The sequence below is a fragment of the Mauremys mutica genome, chromosome 13 (assembly GCF_020497125.1).
Source record: "Mauremys mutica isolate MM-2020 ecotype Southern chromosome 13, ASM2049712v1, whole genome shotgun sequence".
NCBI classification, from domain to species: Eukaryota; Metazoa; Chordata; order Testudines; family Geoemydidae; genus Mauremys; species Mauremys mutica.
This window is the reverse complement of record NC_059084.1, coordinates 18,795,817-18,817,857: the sequence shown is the minus strand read 5'-3', so window position 1 is coordinate 18,817,857 and position 22,041 is coordinate 18,795,817. Positions and strand designations below refer to the sequence as shown.

General features: G+C 44.5%; 2 protein-coding genes across 11 annotated transcripts; one reads left to right on the top strand and one right to left on the bottom strand.

The window, feature by feature from the left end:
- Positions 1 to 1,822: 1,822 nt before the first annotated feature.
- LOC123348094 (oxidative stress-responsive serine-rich protein 1-like) lies at positions 1,823 to 11,550 on the bottom strand. 7 transcript variants are annotated; one of them, XM_044985430.1, is made up of 5 exons: positions 11,343 to 11,550; positions 7,155 to 7,298; positions 5,051 to 5,172; positions 4,291 to 4,401; positions 1,823 to 2,696 (listed from the first exon to the last, which is right to left on the bottom strand). In XM_044985430.1, exons 2-5 carry the CDS (start codon positions 7,275 to 7,277, stop codon positions 1,994 to 1,996), a joined length of 1,059 nt encoding a protein of 352 aa, XP_044841365.1. In that variant the 5' UTR covers positions 7,278 to 7,298; positions 11,343 to 11,550; the 3' UTR covers positions 1,823 to 1,993. The 7 variants fall into 7 exon arrangements, with proteins under 7 accessions (XP_044841365.1, XP_044841360.1, XP_044841362.1 ...); XM_044985425.1 differs by lacking the exon at positions 11,343 to 11,550 and adding an exon at positions 10,449 to 10,646; XM_044985427.1 differs by lacking the exon at positions 11,343 to 11,550 and adding an exon at positions 9,885 to 9,935.
- On the top strand, positions 10,630 to 21,842 carry OSER1 (oxidative stress responsive serine rich 1). Of its 4 annotated transcripts, none has more exons than XM_044985435.1 (4): positions 10,630 to 10,787; positions 13,642 to 13,757; positions 18,844 to 18,957; positions 20,435 to 21,838. In XM_044985435.1, the coding sequence occupies exons 2-4, from the start codon at positions 13,681 to 13,683 to the stop codon at positions 21,126 to 21,128; spliced, it is 885 nt and encodes a 294-aa protein (XP_044841370.1). In that variant the 5' UTR covers positions 10,630 to 10,787; positions 13,642 to 13,680; the 3' UTR covers positions 21,129 to 21,838. The 4 variants fall into 4 exon arrangements, with proteins under 4 accessions (XP_044841370.1, XP_044841371.1, XP_044841369.1 ...); XM_044985436.1 differs by lacking the exon at positions 10,630 to 10,787 and adding an exon at positions 11,087 to 11,225; XM_044985434.1 differs by lacking the exon at positions 10,630 to 10,787 and adding an exon at positions 11,576 to 11,745 and having other exon boundaries at positions 20,435 to 21,837.
- The last annotated feature ends 199 nt before the right edge of the window (positions 21,843 to 22,041 follow it).

The following is a 22,041-nucleotide window of genomic DNA, read 5'->3' as shown; positions in this document are numbered from 1 at the left end:
TGAATACCAGTTTCAAGGGGAATACAGGCATAGCCTAGAAAACATGTCACATGGATGCTTTATAATATGGATTTGTTAACATGCTGGGCAACTCTCTCAATGGCAGGCACTCACCATTTTATCAGAGGGTATCTTGGCTAATGACAGCATTGCAGTCTCACTCCTCTTGAGAACAGGAAATGGCAGAGGGCATTTCTTCATGGAATTCCCTGTAGATGAACATTATCCATTGGCCCCCTGCTGAGAAGAATGCCTGCTGACTAGGTTCAACATCTGAACTGCATCACGCCACTGAAAATGCCATCACTTGGCTAGACGACTGCACACGCTAAATAAAATCAATCACTACAGGAAAAGTTATGGTTCTTTAGGTGCCTTAGCAGTGTGTTTCCAGACTGCAGCACGTTTGGATTTCTTTTAAAAGCATTAACTCTGAACTTCTTGGATTTGCAATGCTTGTTTTGGGGATAATTACAATATCCCTGTAATATATTTACCCATAAAATTACTGATCTATACTCAACCTGAACTCCAGATGTATGTAGATTTTATCTGGGAATTCTCACTGAGGTTCTGCAGCACAGAATGCAAGTACAGACACATACACCTGCTACAACCTATTTGCAAAGGAACTGCAGTAGCTCCCAAACCTGCTACCCACTGATCTTGAGGTTTACAAGCAGAGATTGCAGTAGTGCTTGGCAGGGCACATGCAGGCCGTTGGCCCTTCTATCACAGGCCTATAGCTGGTGTTCAGTGCAGAGCGGGCTTGGGAAATTATTTGCCGTGAAAAAAAGTAGATGAAAATAGATTGGGAGTGTGGAGGAGGGAGGGTGTCATTTGGTCATTTAACCCCCTCCCCCCCAAAGTTTTTTATTTTTGACAAACATAAAAACACACACAGACCCTTCAGTTTTCAAGTGTGTTTTTTGGTGAAAATTTCAGTTTAGTCAAAGTGCCATTTTCTGCCAACAGAATGTTTTGATAGAAAATTTTCATTCAGCTTCAGTGTTATTGCCCTACACTATCTAGTTTGTATGATGTGTATATAGTCTCTGCCCCATTCCAGCCTCTCTGCCCATGGCAACACTGGCCCAGAAGCAACCAATGAGGAAAAACCCATAAGTTGATGTATACAGGAGCTGATTTTCTCCTACAAACGCAGTGTGGCCTAGTGGATTGGGATTCAGAGCTGAGTTATTGCCAATTCTACTATGGGCTTGCACTGTGACCTTCAGCAAGTCACTTCACTTTTCTCTGCCTCAATTTCCCCATCTATAAAATACACAATACTTACCCCTCCTTTGCAAAGCGCTTTAACATGCACAGATGAACAGTGCTATGAAAGAGCTAATATTATTATATAGGGTGCAGAAACGTGCTCTATTACAGTCCACACTTCTAAACATAGCTGTGACGAAGAAGCCTCCAAATTTGCTTCAAGTGGAACCATCTATGCAATACTCAGATTCAGCAATGAAGGACACCCTGGCCCACCACCCAGATTATTTACTTAGCCTTCCCACACAAGTGGGCTGCTTTAAGACAGAACCCTTAGCTACATATTGTTTCTTTAAGTTACTGGGCCCTACTTTGTCTTAAGTATGTTGCAGTTAAAAAGAGAAAGGATCTCCCAAACACCACAAATCCCCTGATTCAATCATAAAAGGCTATTCTTCTAAGACATATAGTGAAAGCAGTACAGGCAGCTCAAATGTCCACAGCACAGACCAAAGAATAGAGGAAGTTTATTTGATCTACAATGAATTCTTTGAGCTTTGGAGTTTAATGCATTCTTTTTAAACACTAAGCTCAGAGGCTGTTGTCTGTTTTTCACTTTATTAAAAAACTACACTGTATGGTGCAAAGAAACATTTGATCAAATACACAGCAATGAGAATGGCCAAATTCCCATCCCTGGGTCTGAGGGAGCACTTCATCCACTCATTACTACTGAATTTCCAGCCCATGATTCTCCATGGATTCCTTGTAGTCAAGTGTACATCATTTCTGCCATGTGGGACATTTTCTTGGGAATATATAAGTAATATTCCATGTATCCTGAAAGATCTTCAATTGTCACATCGTCCACGAAGGCTCGAGCTTGCTCAGAACAAGATCGGGGAGAACCTGACGAAGCCACACCAGAGGGTGATTTGTTCTGCAGAGACTGGGAATGGACTTCTAGCACTGCCTTTTCACATTCCGACAGGACGCTCCGTAAGCCAGAAAAAGAGTACACTTCCATGTCTTGCCACTGTCTGCACTGGCATTCCTTGTCCTCGCAAGGACACTGCTTGCTATCGCTGAGCACAGATAATGACTGGAAATCTGAAGGCTGGCTAGAATCCAGATTGGTTTCAAAGGACGAAGAAACAGCAGCAGAATTCTCTCTTGAATTCTCCAAAGGCGGTTCAGTTGTGGAAGCTCCCAAAGGTTCATTTCTGGCTCTTCTGCAATCACTGGCATTAAAGCAGGAACCATACTTGTCCCCTGTACATGGTTCTTCTGCAACACAAATGTCTGAGCTGATATTACTCTTTGAAGTGTCTGGCTGACTTTTGTGTTTCAACTGGCTGCGGGCAGAAGATGCTTTCATACTGCAGTAGGTAAATTTGGGAGGATGCAGGACAGGAGACTTGGAACGCCTGCGACGTTGGGTTCTTGATGACCCCCTGGTGGGCTTCCTCACACACCTGTTAGGGAACAAAATATGAACAATTAGGTTACTCAGAACTCAATTCCAGAGCCTAATGCTTTCCAAAACAGGACCTCACTTACAGCAAGACAGTGTCAAGTATCAGCTCTGAATGATGATTATCTAGACAGCTACAGAAAATCCCAGCACTCCACTGGTATCTGAACACCCTCAACAGACTAAATCACAGAAGAGAATTGACAAGAGATATTCGGAATGCACATTCACAATAGCTACAAATGCCAGTACTGTGATTAAACTCTTGTGTGGTTAAATAAAAGGGGATGGGGAGAGAGAACTGACCTTCCCTCCACCCTAGATTATGCTGGAAGCAGAAGAAAGTGGGAGAACAGCATCTAGAGAAGATTGTAAGGAGGATTGTGAGGTAGCTGATACCCCAAAGGAAGGATGCTTTCCTGCTGTAGGATGGTTTTTGTGACTGAACACACCAAGCTGAGGAGGTTTTGAAGTTGCTGTTGAGGGAAGCAGCAACAGACTCAGGAAAAAGGAAATGATGCTGCGTTTTATTTCATTTATATTGAATTACAAAATGATCATCCAGGACATGTAAGGATCTGGGTGGAAGAAAGGAGAGGAAAGGACTGAGATGACAATTGTCACAGATACCGATACTCAGGAGGATGTAATTGATATGACAGAAGAGGAGTTGATATGGAATATTGATATAAATATTGTAGGAGCAGAAATGTATTGATATGTAACCTCGTTATTGACAGAGTATAAACTTTTACTGGGATAGTGGAATGTTTATTGCACACCATAATGCTTGGCTTCAATAGAGGCTGTAGGAAGAACAAACAGGGAAGCAAAACAATGGCTTCCCAGATAAGAACATCTAGGTACATACTTGAAAGACAATGAGCCATGGTGTTAGGATCAGGGATCCTGTCTCCTCTGTTTTGTCTCTGGTCAGCAGATGTCTAAGGAGACAAGCTGTCCCAGACAGGCTCTGTGGAGAAGTCTGAAGGAACTGGTCTTCCCAGATCTAAGAAGTGGTAAGTCTTAATGGGTAGAGCTAGATATACGTACAGTCTGTCCTATTGTTTTTTTTTTTTTAAGATCTCTTTTCTATGAAACACTTTTGTGCTAAATAACTAATACTTTGCTTTAAAGAGGTTGTTTGGTCACTGCTTACCTCTGTCATTGCCCCAGAAGGAACAGAATTCCAGGGTCTGGAAATATATCAGATCTGCTGAGGCAATCAGTTACCAGGGGACTGATACCCAAAGCCTAGTCTGAGAATTGAAGAATCACACAGTTCGACTCAGAGCCAGGCAGCAGCTAGAGACCTGAGAGCTGAAGGACGATATTACTCAAAAACATCAGGAGTGATCAGAGGTGCAGTTAGCCCAGTAACTGTGACACACATGGATACTAGTATCTCTTGAAGGGAGACAATCAAACAGCATTTGCTTCAAGGGTTTGTTAAAAGGCTATTAAAAAGAATCAAGATGAACTCTAGGTTAAGGTTCCTATAAACAAAAATGATGTCTGAAATGATGTTATGCATGTTTTCATGATCTCTAATTAACAAGGAATAAATATACAGTTCGGTTAACAATGTGTTTTACCCATGCCAAGTCTCTTTGGCACAGACAGGTTGAGGTTTGGTTCCATCCATAGCTGTTCTTATCGGTGCTCTCAGACTTGTTCCCTCATCCACAGATAGAGATGCGGTAGATCTGAGTGAGGAAAAATGCTACATTAAGACAGTGCCACAACATATGTCTCAAAGTGTCTCCATATTGATGTTGGACCCTACCCCTCTCAGAAGGCTACGTTAATGGTAATGGGATGTAAATCCATGGTCCAATTTCTATTGTCTATTGCTAAACAGAGACTTATGGTTTCACTGAAAACAGGGGGACAGGATGTCTATAGCAGCAGACCAAGGAGCCAGTGGGAAGGAAGGGAGATGTGGCAACAGAAGCTAAGAGGCTACCTATCCATTATTCCTCTCAGACAGGAATGAAATGCAAGGCAACTCCTGTATAGGACTCTAGGCTCTGTTTTTCAGAATTGCAAGCATACAATTCCATTACCAGAAATGCCTTGTTTGCCTAACTCTCTCAACTGCAGTAAATGCAAATAGCCAGTCAGAAGTCTAATGAGCCATCAGTACACAAACCCTGTGATTAAACATGTGTTTCCACCCCAGAGGTAATGACATTGCAGTGGTCATTGAAATGACTCCTTTATGTCCCTTACTTACCTGAGGGGAGATTGGAGGCTTAGGTAATACCTCTAAAGCATTGAACAATGGAAGTACAAAGTGTTTTTCATTTTATTAAAACTTGACAAACTGAGCTACTTTCCTACAAGCTCACTTACCCTGCTGCATCTACTCTTAGCTTTTTGAAAGCTGTCTGCAGACTCTCTTCCTCTCTGTCTTTATCTTCTGAGTCCATTGATGAGCTGTCAGCGTAACACTGATTGGGCCATGGAAGTGTGCACTGAAAAATACAAATTGTGATTTGATGTTGGGAACTGAAGACTTACTGGTCTCTGAATAAAACTCCACACAACTGAAATGAAACACAACATGGTGGCTCGTTCCTCTAGTGTCAGTCCCATTGCCTTCAGAGTAAAACCATTCCATTAATATTATTTGTTCACCATGAACTGTGTACTCAGCATTGTTCACAACACAGAGGAAGACACAACCTCTGCCCTGAAGAATTACAATCTAAGTCTTGCCACGTCCCTACACGCTGTTTTAACACAAGATGTACTTTGGCAGTTGGTACTAGTTTATAAAACAGTAACACTGGCATTTCAATTTCACTTAGGCACTTGTCATTGACAGAAGGGACACTGACCTCAATCAGCCCTACTGAGTAGTTTCTGGTCAGCATGCTGAACCAACACTCGCTGAGGAACCTTTGTGTCAATAAGGTAAAGAGAAGCTACCGAGAAAGAGTAAGAGAAGTGAAGCGAAGCCTATAAAAAGTATATATATTATCTGCTTGAAATCATACAGAGAAGAGTTAATTTCAGTCTATAGCGCTACACCACAGACAGGAGTGTAGGATTTAGAGACTAAACAGTTAATTGAGTTGTACTGCTTTTGTAACCTGTTACTTTAGATGGGCCACAACTAGCCTAGAGAAGGAGATATAAATAGCAGGTAGAGCCCTACCAAATTCAGGCTTTACTTAGGTCAATTTCACGGCCACAGGGTCTTAAAATCGGTCAATTTTATGATTTCAGATGTTGACATCTGAAATGTCAGTGTTGTAACCCTGGGGGTCCTGATCCAAAAGGGGATTGTGGGGAGGTCCCAACCTGTTCTAGAGGGGTAACAGGATTGCCACTCTCACTTCTGTGCTGCGGAGTTTCCTGCAGCTGGAGTAGGCTCCTGGAGGTGGAAGTAGGTCCGATCTCCCCAGTGTTGCTGGAAGCACCCCAACCGGGTGCTCCTAGCTGCTAGTCAAGGCTAGTGATGGATTAACGCATGGGCCCCGGACAATTTGAAAAATGGGTGCCTCAGCCCTGGCAGGAGCCACACGGCGGAAGCTCTGAGCCCAGGCAGGAGCTAGGAGTGGGGGCAGAAGCCCTGAGCCTTGGCAGCCTGGAGCCCAGGCAGGAGCTGTGGGGGGCAGCAGCCCCAAGTCCTAGCTGGAGCCACTGGGGGTGGGGGAGAGGGCAGCAGCCCCAAGTCCGGGCAGGAGCCAGTGGGGGTGGGGGAGCTGAAGCCTGGAGCTCAGGCAGGAGCCGGGATGGCAAAAGCTCCAAGACTCAGCTGGAGCTGTGCGGGGTGGCAGCCCCCATCTCAGGTCCCCAAGCCGAGGCAGGAGCCATGAGAGGGTGGAGGCAGCCCTGAGCCTGACAGGAGCTGTGGGGGCTGGAACCACAGGGGGTGGAAACCCCAAGTCCCAGCTGCAGCCTGGGTGCCCCCAGCCCCGGCAGAAGCCACTGGCGGGGAGACAGCAGCCCCGAGCTTAAGCACCTAAAGCCTGGGCAGGAGCCATGGGTGGGGGGAGAAAGGGGAGCAGCCCTGAGCTGGTGCTGTCTGAGGGTGGCAGCCCCCAGCCCAGGTCTCTGAGCCCAGGCAAGAGCCACAGGGGGTCAAAGTCCCGAGCCTTGGCTGGAGCTGCGGGAGGGGGGAGCAGCCCTCAGCCCGGCTGCCCCAAGCCTGGCAGGAGTCGTGGAGGGGTGGCAGCCTGGAGCAGAAGGGGGTACTCACTTCTGCACTGCCTGTGGAGATAGATCTGATCTCCCTCCGATAACATACGTGCAGGAGAAGTACAAGTCTTGTCCCTCCCCAGCCTGGCTTATTTTGGGGAAATCTGACTTGACAGGGACAGGCTTATTTCATAGTCCATGACATGTTTTTTTCCATGGCTGTGAAATTAGTTGGGCCCTAATAATAGGAATTGAAGTGTTGGGCATAAACAGCATAATTATATGGACGGGCAGAATGTAGAATATTTACCATTAAACAGTTAGTAGTGTTGTATATTGCTCTTGCAACTTGATCCCTGACTTGAAGGCAGGTTTCCTCCCTGCCACACTTAGCTTGGAAGCCCACATTGGAAGAAAGTACCTCTGTGTACATGTATCCAATCAGTCCTGGGCTCTAAAGATTATAGAGAACAAATGAAAGCATTTTGCAGTCTGAATCTTAAGGAGGTGGCTGAGCATTGTGCTCGCTATTGAGAAACTGGCGGATCATAACGCTTTTAAGAATCCACTGCTATCTGTTGTCCTAGGTGGATTTTCTTTTCTGTACACTGCCCCACTGCTACTGGGGAGCTCTCCCATAGGTCTAAGAGCAAATATCAAAGGATCACTTCCTTCCACTACAGCAGAAGGACCAGCACCTTGATCTGGGTCCTCAGACATGAGCTGTGTTCTCCAATATCTATTCTTTCATGCTCTGTGTCAGTGGTTCCCAAACTTTTTACTCAGGTGACCCACCAACTGCCTTTTTTTTTCTCGCAACCGACTCAGGGGTCTTATTTGGGGGGAGGAGGGGCAAAATGGGAGGCCTCCTCACCCTGCTGGGAGGCACCAACCACCCACACCAGCACCTCTGCCTTGGCCCCACAACCCGAATCTTAGCCTAGTGTGGAGGGGAGGCCTGGGGGAAGGTTGGAGAGCAAGCCCACCCTGCACTCACATACCGGTGGCTGCTCCTGTCCCACGGACTTGGCCCAGTTACCCACTCTGGGTGTTGTGATCTGGTGCATGGGATTGCAGTGCCACTCAGGTTTGGCCAAACCATCCCCGAGTAGCAATGCGACCCCAAACATCATGTCACAACCGCTGGAGCAAGGAATTGGGCCCACTCCTAGGGGACAGTTTTGGGGTGAGTGCAGGGTGGGCTCACTTTCCAACCCTCCGCCTCCGAGTCTCCCCTTTGCACCAGGTTCACAACCCATTTAGAACTTTGTTGGAACCCACCATTTGGGAAACACTGCTCTATGTGCATCATAGGCTGCAAAGTGAAACTTACAAATTGCTTGGGTACATTTCCCTTTGCAGTTCATAGCGCACATACAGAACTGGCTAAATGGCAAAAAGACATGCAGGAAAAAGGAGAGAGAACAAATCAGGGTGGAAGTAGAAAGACAAAGTTAGTCACCTCAGAGCTGAACCAGGACAAAAATGCCTCAGTTGTACTCTCTGCTTATAAATTCCTGGCTTGGAGCAAGGTGCTGCCACTCTCTTTCTGCCCTGATTCAACAGCATCCCAAAGGCTATTTAAGCCTTTTAAAGGTGTGCAATGTACTTTCAGATCTGGGACTAGACAGGAAGGTAGGTGACAACAACCTGCCACCTTCTGTAGTGAAAACTCAACTATTTCAATTTAATAAGCAGTTGTAAATATATTACATTTAACAGATACAATAAAACCTTGCATGCCATACAATGCTAACGACCATGCTTTTTGGACAGCTGCACTGTCCTTCAGCATGTCATCCCCAATGTATTCAAGGGGAGTGTTCTCAGCATGTGCACCTGTTGTATTGCTGGGTTTCCACTGTACCTATCTAGGTTTTTTACAGTTTAATCACCATTGTATCATGTCATATATATCTGCAAAGTAGAAAGGTGTGATAAAAATATTCATAGCCAAATAGAAAATGAAACAATGTGAAGTGTGATTCTTCTCTAAACGATAACAAAATGCCATTTTCTTACCCTATAGATCTGTGTATATTCAGTCATGCTTAGTTTTCTATCAAAAACACATTTTTATTACTGTTTACTTCAGTTAGCTCTGCACAGCTCTGGGAGAGGAAATGAGATCCTATTCTGGGAGCCCCTGCATCAACAAATTGTTAACCACATTCCCATTGCTTGCTCAATTTGTGTCCTCAGGGCATGTAAAACCATGGAAGACAACCCAAGATAATGATGCTACACTAATGTCCATGAAGGCATAATTTAATCTCCATAACCAGCAATCTGATTTGACTCAGTCCTGGATGAGTTTGTGGCACTGGCACGTAGGAAACATCCACCCCAACACTCACGTTACAAGTCCAAAAGGCCACACTTGACTAGGAGTCATTGAGACACAAACATCGAACCCCACAATGACTCTTCCACACAGCCTTCTCTAAAAAGCGTGATTTTATTTCCCACTCACCTATACATACATGTTTTGTTTCAAATTTGACTCAGGCCTTCCTACACAGAAAAGTGGTACTGCTTTAACGAAGCCAGTATAGCTTAAGTAGTACAATCCTCCTCCCTGTGGACACAGTTATATCAGTACAAACTTGCCTAGTGGTATAGCTTAGGGCTTGTCTACACTGGCACTTTCTCGCTCAGGAGTGTGAAAAAACACCCGTGCCGAGCGCTGCAGGTTTCAGCGCTGTAGAGTGCCAGCATAGACAGTGCACCAGCACTGGGAGCCCCGCCCCTCGTGGAGGTTGTATTTTTAGAGCATTGAGAGAGCTCTCTTCCAGTGCGGGTGCCGCAACTACACAAGCCACGTTAAAGCGTTGCCGCAGCAGCGCTTTAACGTTGCCAGTGAAGATGTGCCCCAATTCACATATATGAAGGGGAATAACCTGTATCGGTATAAGGCACCATTATACTGGTATAGCTGTGTCTACACTAGGGCTTGTACCCACATAATTATTGTCATGAAAAACCAGAGCCCTAGCCGAGAGTTACACTGCAAAACCCCCGTGTGTAGCTCAGGCCTCACTTGCACAGACCCTTCGATCCTGGCCCGGTGCTGCATGAAGAGCAGCAGCTCCCCGCTCCCCTTGTTCTCTGCATGTGTCTCTCCTTGCGCTGGAGAGGAATGAGCCGCAGAGGGGCCCGGCTCGGGGAAGCGATGCCAGAGCGCGCTGCTGCCAGGCCCACTGCGCGAACCGAAGGGCAGAGCAAGGGATCGGCCGCCGTTTAGCGGTGTGCCTACAGCGCCGAGCACACGGGGGGCTCGGCCAAGACAAGCGGGCCAGACGAGCTGTGGTCGCTCCCTGCCGCCCGCAGCCGAGGGGGCGCCGTTCCCTGCCCCCTCCTGAGTGCGATGCTTGCCGGCTAGGAGACCCTGAGCGGCGGCGGCAGCTCCCCTCACAGCCCCTCACAGCCCGCGCGGCCCTTTGCCCCGGACGAGACCCCGCCGGGTCACCTCCGGGCCTTCTGGGGTTGCGCGTCCCAGACCCCCGCGCGCGGCCCCGATCCTCCTTCCACGAGAAAGGGCGCGGAGACCGGGGAGGGGGGGAGCGAGAGAGACAGGCCCTCCCCGCCCGGCTGCGTCACTCACCAGAAGGCCTCCGACTCGCTCGCCGAGAGGGGATAAAAACAACAGGAACTGACGTAAGCACACGCGAGGAGCAGGAATGCCGAGACGCATGCGCAGCCGCGTCCCCTGCAGAACTATCGGCGGGGGGAGGGGGCCGCACATGCGCCATTTGTGTTTCTGCGCCCAGCGATCCGGAGGGCGCATGCGTGCAACTGGCCAGTCACCGTTCTCTTCCTGGTGCTGAGGGTTTTCTCATCCGGGTTATTCGACCTGAACGGCGACTCCCGCCCCGCCCCGCCCCGGAAGAAGCCGCTGCGTCTCGGGGCGGCGGCGGGCTCCTTCCCTGTGGGGCTGAGCGCGGTAAGTGCGTTGGGCGGGACACCCGCTCCCCCTTCGCCCGGCCCGTCCTCCCCGCTAGGTGCCCCCTCTCGGGCGGCTGCTCTGCCCCTTCCCCCGGGCCAGCGGGCTGCGTCCGTGCGGCAGGACAGCACCGTCCCCAGCCCGCCGGGAGCCGCCCTCGCTCCCTTCCTCCCCGCCCTGACCGAGCGGTGCCCCCCGGCTGGCCCCAGCGCTTGGCTTCCTCCGGGTGACCGGACCGTGGCTGCTGAGTCACCCCGCCCGGCCGGGCAGCCCGGTCCCTGCTGCGGGGTGGGAGCGCAGGGCGGGGCCGGAGCCGGGGGTGTGGCTGGCACCTCAGTCACCGAGTTCCCGGCGGGTGCCGCCGGCCAAGGGCGAAGAACGAGTCGGGTTTAAGAAGCGCTTCCCGCTGGGCCCTCATGGCAGCTGCTGGCTCTAGAGGTAACGCTGATGTTCATTAGTGTCTGCGCCTCCTTCAGGCCGGGCTAGACTCTGTACCTCAGGGGACGGGCGAACTGATGTCTCGTTTCCGAGTTTATTCACTTACAAACTCCTTACTTTTTCGTGTCCAGTGTCCCCACGCGACTCTTCAGAGGCTGGTCTCCAGATGAAATAGAACAGTGGTTTTCAACCTCTGGTCTGCGGGCCCCGGGGTCCACAGACTATGCCTAAGCTTTCCAAAGGGGTCTGCAGCTCCATTTGAAATTTTTTAGGGATCTGCTCAGACGAACATCAGCGACCAGTATTGTATTCAACCACTGTCTCTGGTGTTTACTTGCTGCCTGACTCAGTTCCTAGTATGTGCGTCAAACACATTATGACACATCCAGAAAGATGAATCTGTCATAATGGCACCCAACTAGCAGCTAAGGAATACGTTTGAATGAAGTCATTGCAGAGCAAGCAGCAGACACATCAGCTGGGAGATCTGAGGGGGGCCAGGTAGAAATGAGATTCTCAGGTAACAGAATTTACCCTTCATATTTACATTTCATTTTGTCTTTTGAGAATCTGTGTGATTATTTAGCTGCAGCCCTCTTTCATCTAAATTTATTCTCTCTTCCAGCATATCAAAGAGTTAGTACAATTGCTAAAGGAATTCTATTCAAATACCAATATAAGTAGTAGTGTACTGGTAGCTTGATTTAATAGCCCTTATTAATTAGCCTTCATAATGGTAGTTTATATCTGTTGCTCTTAGGCATCTATTTCTCTAGTGACTTGAGAACTCAGCTCTGTAGTGAGCAATATTCCATTTATATCTGTCATATCAAAGAGCAACTTCATAAGGAGTTGGGAGACAGTGTCTGTGCCCGCGGGAGTATATGGAGTTCTTACAAATTAAAAGAATCATTTTAATCATACTTACTGGTCTAGTACTCCTTTACCAATCAAGAAAACTTCAGTTTAAACTCCAGATGTTAAAAGCTTGTTTTAAACTGATGAAAGCACTGGAACAATTACTAATTTGATTTTGGGCAACTGACTACCAGTAAAATATTGACATACTGGAAGGAGCTAGAGAAAGGCAACAGAGATTGTTAAAATGATCGAGAGAGGATTGACGTTCAGCTAGGCCAACTGACAGCCAGTTGCACGAGAAGTAAGGGACACAAGTCTAGAAATAGTTTTTGGGCCTTAAACATCCAAGAGGAGATAATTAGTATGAAATGCTTGGATATAACAAGGGTCAAAAAACTGAAATTAAGAAAGGGTAAATTTGGCCTGAAAACCTGTTAGAACTTTTTGAGGCTGGGATCTAGGCCTGGTCTACACTTAAAAATTACATCAACCTATCTGTGTTGCACAGGGCTGTGAAAAGTTTTCCGCCCTGAGCACTGTAGTTAGGTTGACCTTAACCCCCAGTGTAGATGCAGCTTGGTCAATGGAAAAATTATATCGTCAACCTAGCTACCCTCTCTGAGGGATGTATTAACTACATAAACGGAAAACCCTCTTCTGTTGGGTGTAGGAAGCACTACATTATAGTTCCACACTGGCACAGCTGTAGCCCCATAATTGTGCTGCTGTAATGTAGACATATCCCTGGTTTGTGGAGTAGTCATCAAAGGAAATAGTGGAAACCAAATCAATTTACTTGTATAAAACAGGACAAAACCCCAAAGACTGTACCATAGGGCAGCGATTCTCAAACTGTACCAACAGTGGCCCACAGAAAGTTTGGTGTGGTGATGCTGGCCCTCCTTGTTTGCTCTACTTGGGGGTGGCTCCAGGCATCAGCACACCAAGCGCGTGCTTGGGGCGGCAAGCCACTGGGGGCACTCTGCCAGTTGCCGCGAGGGCAGCAGGCAGGCTGCCTTCGGTGGTATGCCTGCAGAGGGTCCGCTGGTCCCGCGGCTTCCTGCGGGAGGTCCGCCGAAGCCACGGGACCAGCAGACCCTCTGCTGGCAAGTCGCCAAAGGCAGCCTGCCTGCTGTGCTTGGGGCGGCAAAATGCCTAGAGCTGCCCCTGGCTCTACTGTTTCTGGAGTGGAGTTTTGGTTACAGTAGAAGTAAGTATAGAAATCTATAGAAAACTCCCTCCATTGAAGAGATCTATCCCATCCCTTGCCCCCATTTGGCTCAGAATTGACACCAAATTATTTTACTGTAAAGGTTTTTATTTATCTGAGCTGTTATACATGATGATGGCTCTATCATTCTTGCATATCTCCTCCTCTTTCTGAATCATCTCATGTAAGTGTCTTAGTACAGTGATCAGGGTTGTGTGTATGCTACAATTTACTGCTCGGGATTTATTTCTTGAGTTATGATGATGATAGGTCATTATAGTAAAGTTTTGAACACCGTGCTGGTTGTCTCCATTTTATTTTCAAACACTCACCTTCTGCTTTCAGCACCATAGGTTAACTCTGTCAGCACCCACAGTGCCAAGGATGAAAACAGAAGCTAAGGATGGAGAAGAGGAAAGTCTTCAGACAGCTTTCAAAAAGCTAAGAGTTGATGCAGCAGGGTAAGCAAGCATATAATGAGGTAATGAGAACCTATATGACTGGTGAATTGCTAGGGGAACCACTCTACAAATCTGAAGTATTTGAGGTAGATACCAAATAATTAGATAGTGGAAGGCTTAACTGTAGCATAACAAATTGAAGTCTTTTGGGGTTTTTTAAGTTTGTAATCAGAGGGCTGTTTAGCTGTGGGGATTAGTAAATGGGATACAGATTACTTCCCATGTAAGTTTCTGGTTCAAGTCCAGCATGGGCTAGCCGGGACCAAAAATGGCTACTGTTTGATAGCTGTCAATTGGCTGCCCATATTAAATGAATTTGGGCTGAGCCTTGGTTATCAGAGGACACATACACATTATTAGACCGCTGCTAATGTAAGTAGTATTTATTGGCAATACAGGCCAACCATGGAGATGGACTCCCTTCTTACCCGCCTCAAGTTAGGTGGTCTTTCCACATCAGTATTGAAGATATTGGTGAGGTGATGTAGGAATCCAGCATTGCCACCACTGGACTCTCGTGTTCAGGAATGGCCATTTTTATAACAAACACTGAAAGGGAGGATGTTGTGTATATTTTCTCCTTACTTGAGTGATCTGATGTGCAGTACTTGACTCACTGCTCCACGATACTAGAGTACTAAGAATCTGTCCATCTACTTTTCATTCTCACAATGGCAACCCTTTCCTACTTCATAAAAGAACATTCAATACGATTATCAAGTCTCAACACTCAAACCTGGTCTACAATGGAATTTCAGCCACTGGTGTAGCTGCCCCAGTGCAAACGCCTAATGTACATACAGTTTACACCAGAGCAGCAGGATTTGCAGGGATGCAGCCTTCCTTGTTTTGAAAACAATGTAAACTGGGCTGGTGTAAATAACTCCTGTACAAGCTATTTGCACCAAAGCAACTGAACAGGTGGTTAAAATCCAAATATAGACAAGGCCTCAGTTTCAAGATGGTTAGGGTGACACTGGAAGCCTTGCAGAGCCCCACTATATTCAGGGTCTTTCAATACAATTGACCAGGCTCACTAGAAATGTGTGATAATCCCCTTCCATGCACATGCCCCTCTCTCCAATATGTTTCAACTGTTTTCCAGTAAAGTAAGCTCTAAGAGATGATGTGATCTCTCCCACCTTGACTGGTCTGTGTTCATAGCAGTTACAGTAGAAAGAGGAGCTTCTTTCTGAATGTTAATATTTTGGTCTTTTCTACATGTCAACTGTCCTGGGCTCAGGACATGGTGTAAGGACTGAATTTCACTTCACAGGAAACCTCCACTTCCAGTCTGAACCAATTCAGTGCAAGTGTTGCAAAATAATTCCCTGGCTGGCTGAAATCCAAAGTGTTCAACCCTCAACCTGAAAGGATACTCTGGACTATTACAACTCTCTGAAAATGGGGGTTTGGGATGGATTTGTGATGTCCTACTTTGACACTTAAGGAGCATCCTAAATAAATGAACACCCTGCACATATCAAGCATATTTAATCCAATGATTTCTGATTTGATTTTTAACTAGTTAGTTCTATCATTTAAAATCTGAAGTTGGGTGCTGGCTCTGTTTAATCAAATTAAATGATTCCTAATCTCAAAGATCAAACATTTGCAACTGACTAAAGAGTCTGAAAATAATCCTATTAGAAATGTCACACATCTATATATTCTCATCTTGCATTCCGGTCCTGACTGTGACACTCACTGTATTCCCCTATTAGCTCTTGTACCCAATTTTTTCTGTCTGTATAAATGTTGGTATTACCCTCATTTCAAAGTACTTAGGAGTGAATTATTATAACAATAGTTAAAACATAATGTCCACAAGGAGTTTTCTTTGCAAGTGCAATACAGTAAAACATACCTAGTATTCTTATTTCCCATGTTTGGGAGAGGACCAAAATACGTAAGGATAAGGCCACTTCGGTAAACTTAAAATATCAAAGTCCTTGTACAAACACTGCTGCTTGGAGCTGTATAATACTTGGACTTTCCACCAAAGTGCCTTATGAGTAAAGATGAATGATCCATGGATTGGATATATGGAAACTGAAGGACATAGTAGTGATGAATGACACAGGAATGGGAAGAGTGATTCACTGCTGTTACTAAGTGGAGGTTACTACATCATAAATTCCTACTAGTCTCAAATGTCATGGCAACAGCTCAGAGCTGCTTTACATCTGTCAAGTGAGCTAAATAGTTTAGGTTGCCAATATGTAGTCTTCATCTTAAAGCAGTTTTAGTTCAGTCCTACTGGTCTTTACATTAAATGAGCCATTTTTTTCTTGTAAAGCCTTACTGCCCCTCCACTGACTACCTTGGATGTGCCCTGGTCCTTCTGCTTCACTGTGATTCCCTACTCCCTTATAAAATGCAGTTCAAAACCCATCTCTTCACTGCCTTCAGCTATTGCACTGTCATTTGTTTTCCCCACTGCTATACTCTTACCTGACCTCATGCTTCACCTTCTCCTCCTTGTCCGTTACTGCCCATTTTCTCTTCCAGGTTAATTGGTTTCTGTCATGAGAGTTGAATGAGCAACTCAGTATGAAACTGTATGAACAGTCTTTTGAGTTAGTGGGAGAGGAGGGGAGTGTGCTTTCCTGACCTGACTTGTCAGGACTTTCCAGAAGGTTGATAGATATGGGCCTAAACTTTCAGAATTTCAGGCCTAATTTGCATTTGCCCTTGAGTGCATACACAATTGTAGTTATGTGTACAGACTGTGGGCAGCTTTAAAAATGTGGCCTTGGGAGGCCAGTAAATCTTCAAATTCTATTGAAGCCAAGGCTCTGAGAATGTAATGTACTGTAACCTTTCAGCTCTGTTGGCCAAACCTACAATAGGGAGAAGAGTTTTTTTTGTAGCTAACATTTTCCCTGTACACAAGGACTAGTGTGGTTCCAGTTAAACAGTCTATTTATATCCAAGGAATGTTTATATTTAGGAAAGACTGGCTTTAGGACTTTTTTTTTTTGTGGCTCTAAAAATTAGGTATTTTCTGGAGTCTGTTTCTCTAGGAAAAATTCCATTTAAGGCTGTTGTGTATAGGTCCAGCTTAAAAGCTAGTAGTTAATCAGCTGCCGTTCCAATTATTTGTTAAAAATTGCATCTGTATAATGCTCCTAAGCATTTAATCAAAATTCAGAGAAACTCTGTGGACATCCTTTCCTCACCCCCTCTCCCTCAGCCCAATTTTCACAGAAGTGTAATTGACACCAGCAATTTTTGTCCTTTCAGCTACAGAATCTTCTTTTCTACCCTGTTACTCGGATTGATTTTCTTCTATTAAGATTTTGTTCAGTTATATTCATCATTCTTCTCACACCATCAAGTGCATAAGGCAGAAGTCAAATAGCTCCAGTCATCCCTATCCTGGACTTGTTTATCCAGATTTTTTTATATTCAGATGTAATAATGCTTCTTCAGCCCCTGTTGTGCTATGGAACATGCCTCTGTGTCTCTTGCCCTTAGAATGCTTATTCAGAGTATTCTTGAAATTGACTTGTAGGTGGTTGTGCCCATTCTAGGACCTTTTCTTTACTTGCTCTCAGTCCATTTTAGTTTGAATATTCTATGCAGACACTTTCATTGAAAGCTGTTCAACTGTGCATTGGTCCTATTTTTCCAGGAACTTGCTCCATATAAGGAGACTTATAATATTGCTTCTAAAGATCTTAAGTTTGGTGTTTTTGCTAATCATATTGGACTTCCATACTTAATTTTTTTGAAGTACACATGGCTTTCCTATTCTGGACTCTACACCAAGTTACTTTGGATATGTTATTTCAGCAACTGGTTCTGCTTTTGCAGAGTATCAAGTGGAAGTCATCCAGCAAGAAAGGGTAATGGAGCAGGCTTACTATTTCATATATTCCAAATCATACAGAGTCTTCAAATTCTACTTTGTGGGGAGATTTTCCCTGCATTTAAACTCACATTTTTGCATTAGGGGCCTAAGTATTTTAGTAATATGCAAGGAATGGTGCTGAAGTAGACTTGAGTTAGTAAAAACTCACAGAGTGATGTAAGCTTTCTCATGTCTCCTCCTAGTACAGTAGTGTTGTACACTGAGAGCTGCTGCATTTCACCTTGATAGTTGATTGAGGTTCAACCAATCTGTAAAGTGCTTTGAGATTCTTCATACTGAAAACCTCTCTGTAGAAAACTAATCCATTTGTATGCTTAGTGGATTCAGAAAACATGGGTTTTAAGCATTCATTCATTGGTCATGGGAGCAATGCTGTGGTTAAATCTAACTTTACTTCCTTCTGGTCTTCAGCAGTGAGCCGCAACACACAAACTTCAGACAGAAACTGGATTATATAAGCCCCTGTCCATTCCACTGCTAGTAATCTACTTTTAAAACCGTTTTCACCTGCCTGAACATGGTTGTAATGCTGTTTGCCCACACTTAACCCATTTTATAACTATGTGATATCTGAGCATTTTTATAGAATGTAGCCATAGAAAAGACTTACTGGCTCATATACATTATTCTCTATTGTATATTTATTGGTGTTTTCTTGCCCCCTGTTAATGGGTAATTGCAGGTCTTGTTTTGGCTAACAGCTTGCAACAAGGTATTGTTTGGTAAATAAGGCTGACTGGAACTGTTATAATCGTATTTAATATTTATTAATTTTAGTGCCAAAAGGTGTGTTAGGAACGTAATAGGACAAATGAAAAACCATGATCCATGCCTGGCAAAGCTTAGACTTCAAAATTAAACATAATGTGATATAACAGATGAGTGTAACAAATAGTAGGGTGAGGAAGGACACAGGTTACTGCATTACCATCATATGCTTACTTAACTGATGTATGTTCACATATTGGTGGTTCATTATGAAAATTCACTGTGAATTTTTAACACTTGAGTTATGAACTAGCACACTGTCTTTCCTGGTTTGGTGCTTCAATGAAGCCTTTAGGAGACCATTTACAAACAGTTTGCTTAAGGCATTTCTGGTTACAGAAGGCTGTGGGTTTTGGGAGAGAAAATTCATAGCCTCTCCACAGTATTTTGCAATATATATTTTCTTCAGTTAATGGCATTGTATTTCTGTTCCTCTTTCAGGTCCACTGCTTCTCTTCCTGTGGGTGACGGCTCAGTTCCAAGAGCACTGGTTAGAACAGCTACAGATGAAACCAAACCTAAGAATGTGTGCACATCTAAAGAAGCCTGGCATGGGTAAGCAGAGGGCAGCCTGAGACTGGCTGAACTGTTTTTTAAATGAACGGGAATTATTTTAATTCTAATTACCCAATTCTGTTACTGGTTTTGGATTCTAAACAGACTTGTTCACAAAAATTTTACATTTTTTAGAAGCAGCAAAGAATCCTGTGGCACCTTATAGACTAACAGACGTTTTGCAGCATGAGCTTTCGTGGGTGAATACCCACTTCTTCGGATGCAAGCAGTGGCATTTTTTAGTTTCCCTTTTAAAACAAACATGCCTGTTCTCCCTTTCCCCTCACTCCCATGTCATTGGTGTTCTGTTTCTAAATGTACAAAGTGAAACACCTCTGAACTGTGGGTGAAGTTCTGAATGCTGCAGCCACACCAACATTAGGAACAGGAGCAGTGTAAACCTATCCAGCAAGCTGCTGTACTTGGAAATGATTCATGACTTAAAATGACTCCTTTCTTGCAGGATCATTTGGCATCATAACATAGAGACACATCTAAGGCACCCCTCTCTGAATCTTTTGCCTTTTGTTTCCTCAATGCTTAGTGCTTATGCAGCACTTTACATTTTCAAACTGCTGTTAAAACATTCTTGAATCGCTACTATTTTCATGTGGCTTCTGTAGTGTTGTTTCATCTCATGTGCTTAGTACCCTCCCTCACCTCTTTCAGACTCCTCCTTAAAACCACCTTTATTCTTTCTCTTACATTGATCTGTTGGGTGCTAGCTCCACACCTTAGTTTACCAGAACTGGTATCATGTCTGTCTGAGTTAGTTCGTACAATCTTGTACAACTGTTTTTTGTAAAGCTCAGTGGATGCTACTGACACTCATTAAAATGTAATATAAATACAGTAGAACCTCAGAGTTATGAACACCAGAGTTATGAACTGATGGGTCAACCACACACCTCATTTGGAACCAGAAGTACACAATCAGGCAGCAGCAGAAACAAAAAAAACAAACACAAAAAAAAGGAAATACAGTACATGCATCTGAAGAAGTGGGTTTTTTACCCACAGAAGCTTATGGACAAATAAATCTGTTCGTCTTTAAGGTGCCACCGGACTCCTTGTTGTTTTTTCAAATACAGTACAGTAGTGTATTAAACATAAACTACTAAAAAAAGGGGAAAATTTAAAAAAAAAAAAGCTTTGACAAGGTAAGGAAACTTTGTTTCATTTAAATTGATGGTTAAAAACAGCATTTTTCTTCTGCATAGTAAAGTTTAAAAGATGTATTAAGTCAATGTTCAGTTGTAAACTTTTGAAAGAATAACCATAATGTTTTGTTGGTAACTCTGAAATGTTCATAATTCTGAACAACTTCCATTCCTGAGATGTTCGTAACTCGGAGGCTCTACTGTACAGTGGAGGAGTTTGCTTTTTAAATAATTTTCCTACTCTGATTCACAGAAAGAAAATAGTACTTGCTCCTGGTTATAGAGTAAACACTCACTTGTGTATCTTGTACTGCTAGGTCTATGAGGAAACCTTCAAGAGGGGCAGTGAGAACCCAGCGTCGGAGGCGTTCTAAGTCTCCAATCCTTCATCCTCCTAAGTTTATCCACTGCAGTTCAAAAACACCTTCTGTGTGCAGCCATCTGGTACACAAGAGCCAGATAGACACTCCGGACAACAGCACTGGGCTAAGGGTGCCAATCCCAAAGGAATTCAGTGCAAATGAACGATCCAGTCTTGTTCTTGATGGTGCTGGCCACAAGGAAGTTGGTGCTGAGCATTCGGGGGCTTCTCTTGCAGAGCCAGTGCAAGAGAACAAACAGGAAAACTCTTCTGTTGCTGTTTCTCTGATGTCCAAAGCAAGTCTAAAGACCACAGATCTTTCTGACTTCCAGTCAGTGTCCAAACAAAACAAGAGTAAGCCATGTGCATGCATGGACAAGGCCTGTCAGTGTAAGCAGTGGCAAGACATGGAAGTGTACAAATTCTCCGGCTTGCAGAACACCATCCCATTGTCACCGGAAAGAACAGTTGCTGAGGACCACTCCCAGCCTTTGCCATCAAGAACTCCCTCAAGCTCTCCACGATCTTGCTCTGAGCAAGCAAGGGCCTATGTGGATGATGTGACTATTGAAGACCTTTCAGGATACATGGAATATTACTTGTATATTCCCAAGAAAATGTCTCACATGGCAGAAATGATGTACACCTGACATCAATGGGCTTTAGAGAAAGGGTTTGATTGAAATCTGCCCTCAGTCACGCTCCACATGAGAAGCAATCCACTCCCTGCTCACCGTGCTTGCAATAAAAACACTTCATTGCATCTCAGCTAACTTTTGTTATTTAAACCAGACAAAACACCTTAATTTAGAAACATGACAGCTGTAACCCTAGAATAGTGGTTGGTTTGGTTAAACAACGGTCTCTTCCCACAGCTGCTTATGGAACAGATAATTTGGGAAATTCTGCATTGATTAAAGGTCTTATTTATTAAAACAAAAAAACCCCTGCAGTTCTGGGTTATTGCACAGACGGGTCCATAGAAAGCACTGTATGGGATCAGACTTCTTTATTTGGGAAGCCTGATGCTGCATACTTAGCTCATCTGAGGTCCCTTTTTGATGTTTGATTGCAACTCATATGCAGACAGTTATGGATTCAGGGTTAGCTTTGGAAACTTGTCAAGTGGGGCTGCGTAGCACCAAATTATGAGAAAACTTTAAAAGTGGGGGTCATGCCCCATTTTTTCCTTCATCTTTACATCCATTACTCTAATTATTTCCAGGTGCCTGAATTTTTGCTTTTCTGGGGTGAATGCAATGTTTGTTTTTATGATTAAAGAGCAGTTTTGTTTCTAGCAGGATAAACTTTCTCTTCATACTCTCTGACCTTTTCTTTTCTTTTCTTTTCTTCACAGCTCTCCTATTCTCCAAGTTAGAGTATCAGGTGCTAGTATTAACATTGCAAGAGGTATTATCACATTAGGCTTCCCAATCAGAGAAATAATTCAGGTAATCAGAGCTTCTACCTTTGTCTGCTGCAGCAGAAATAGATGGCTTTGTATCTTGAATGTAATTGTTCCTCATTTAATAGCCAAAGGAAATGCAATTGATTAGGTGAATT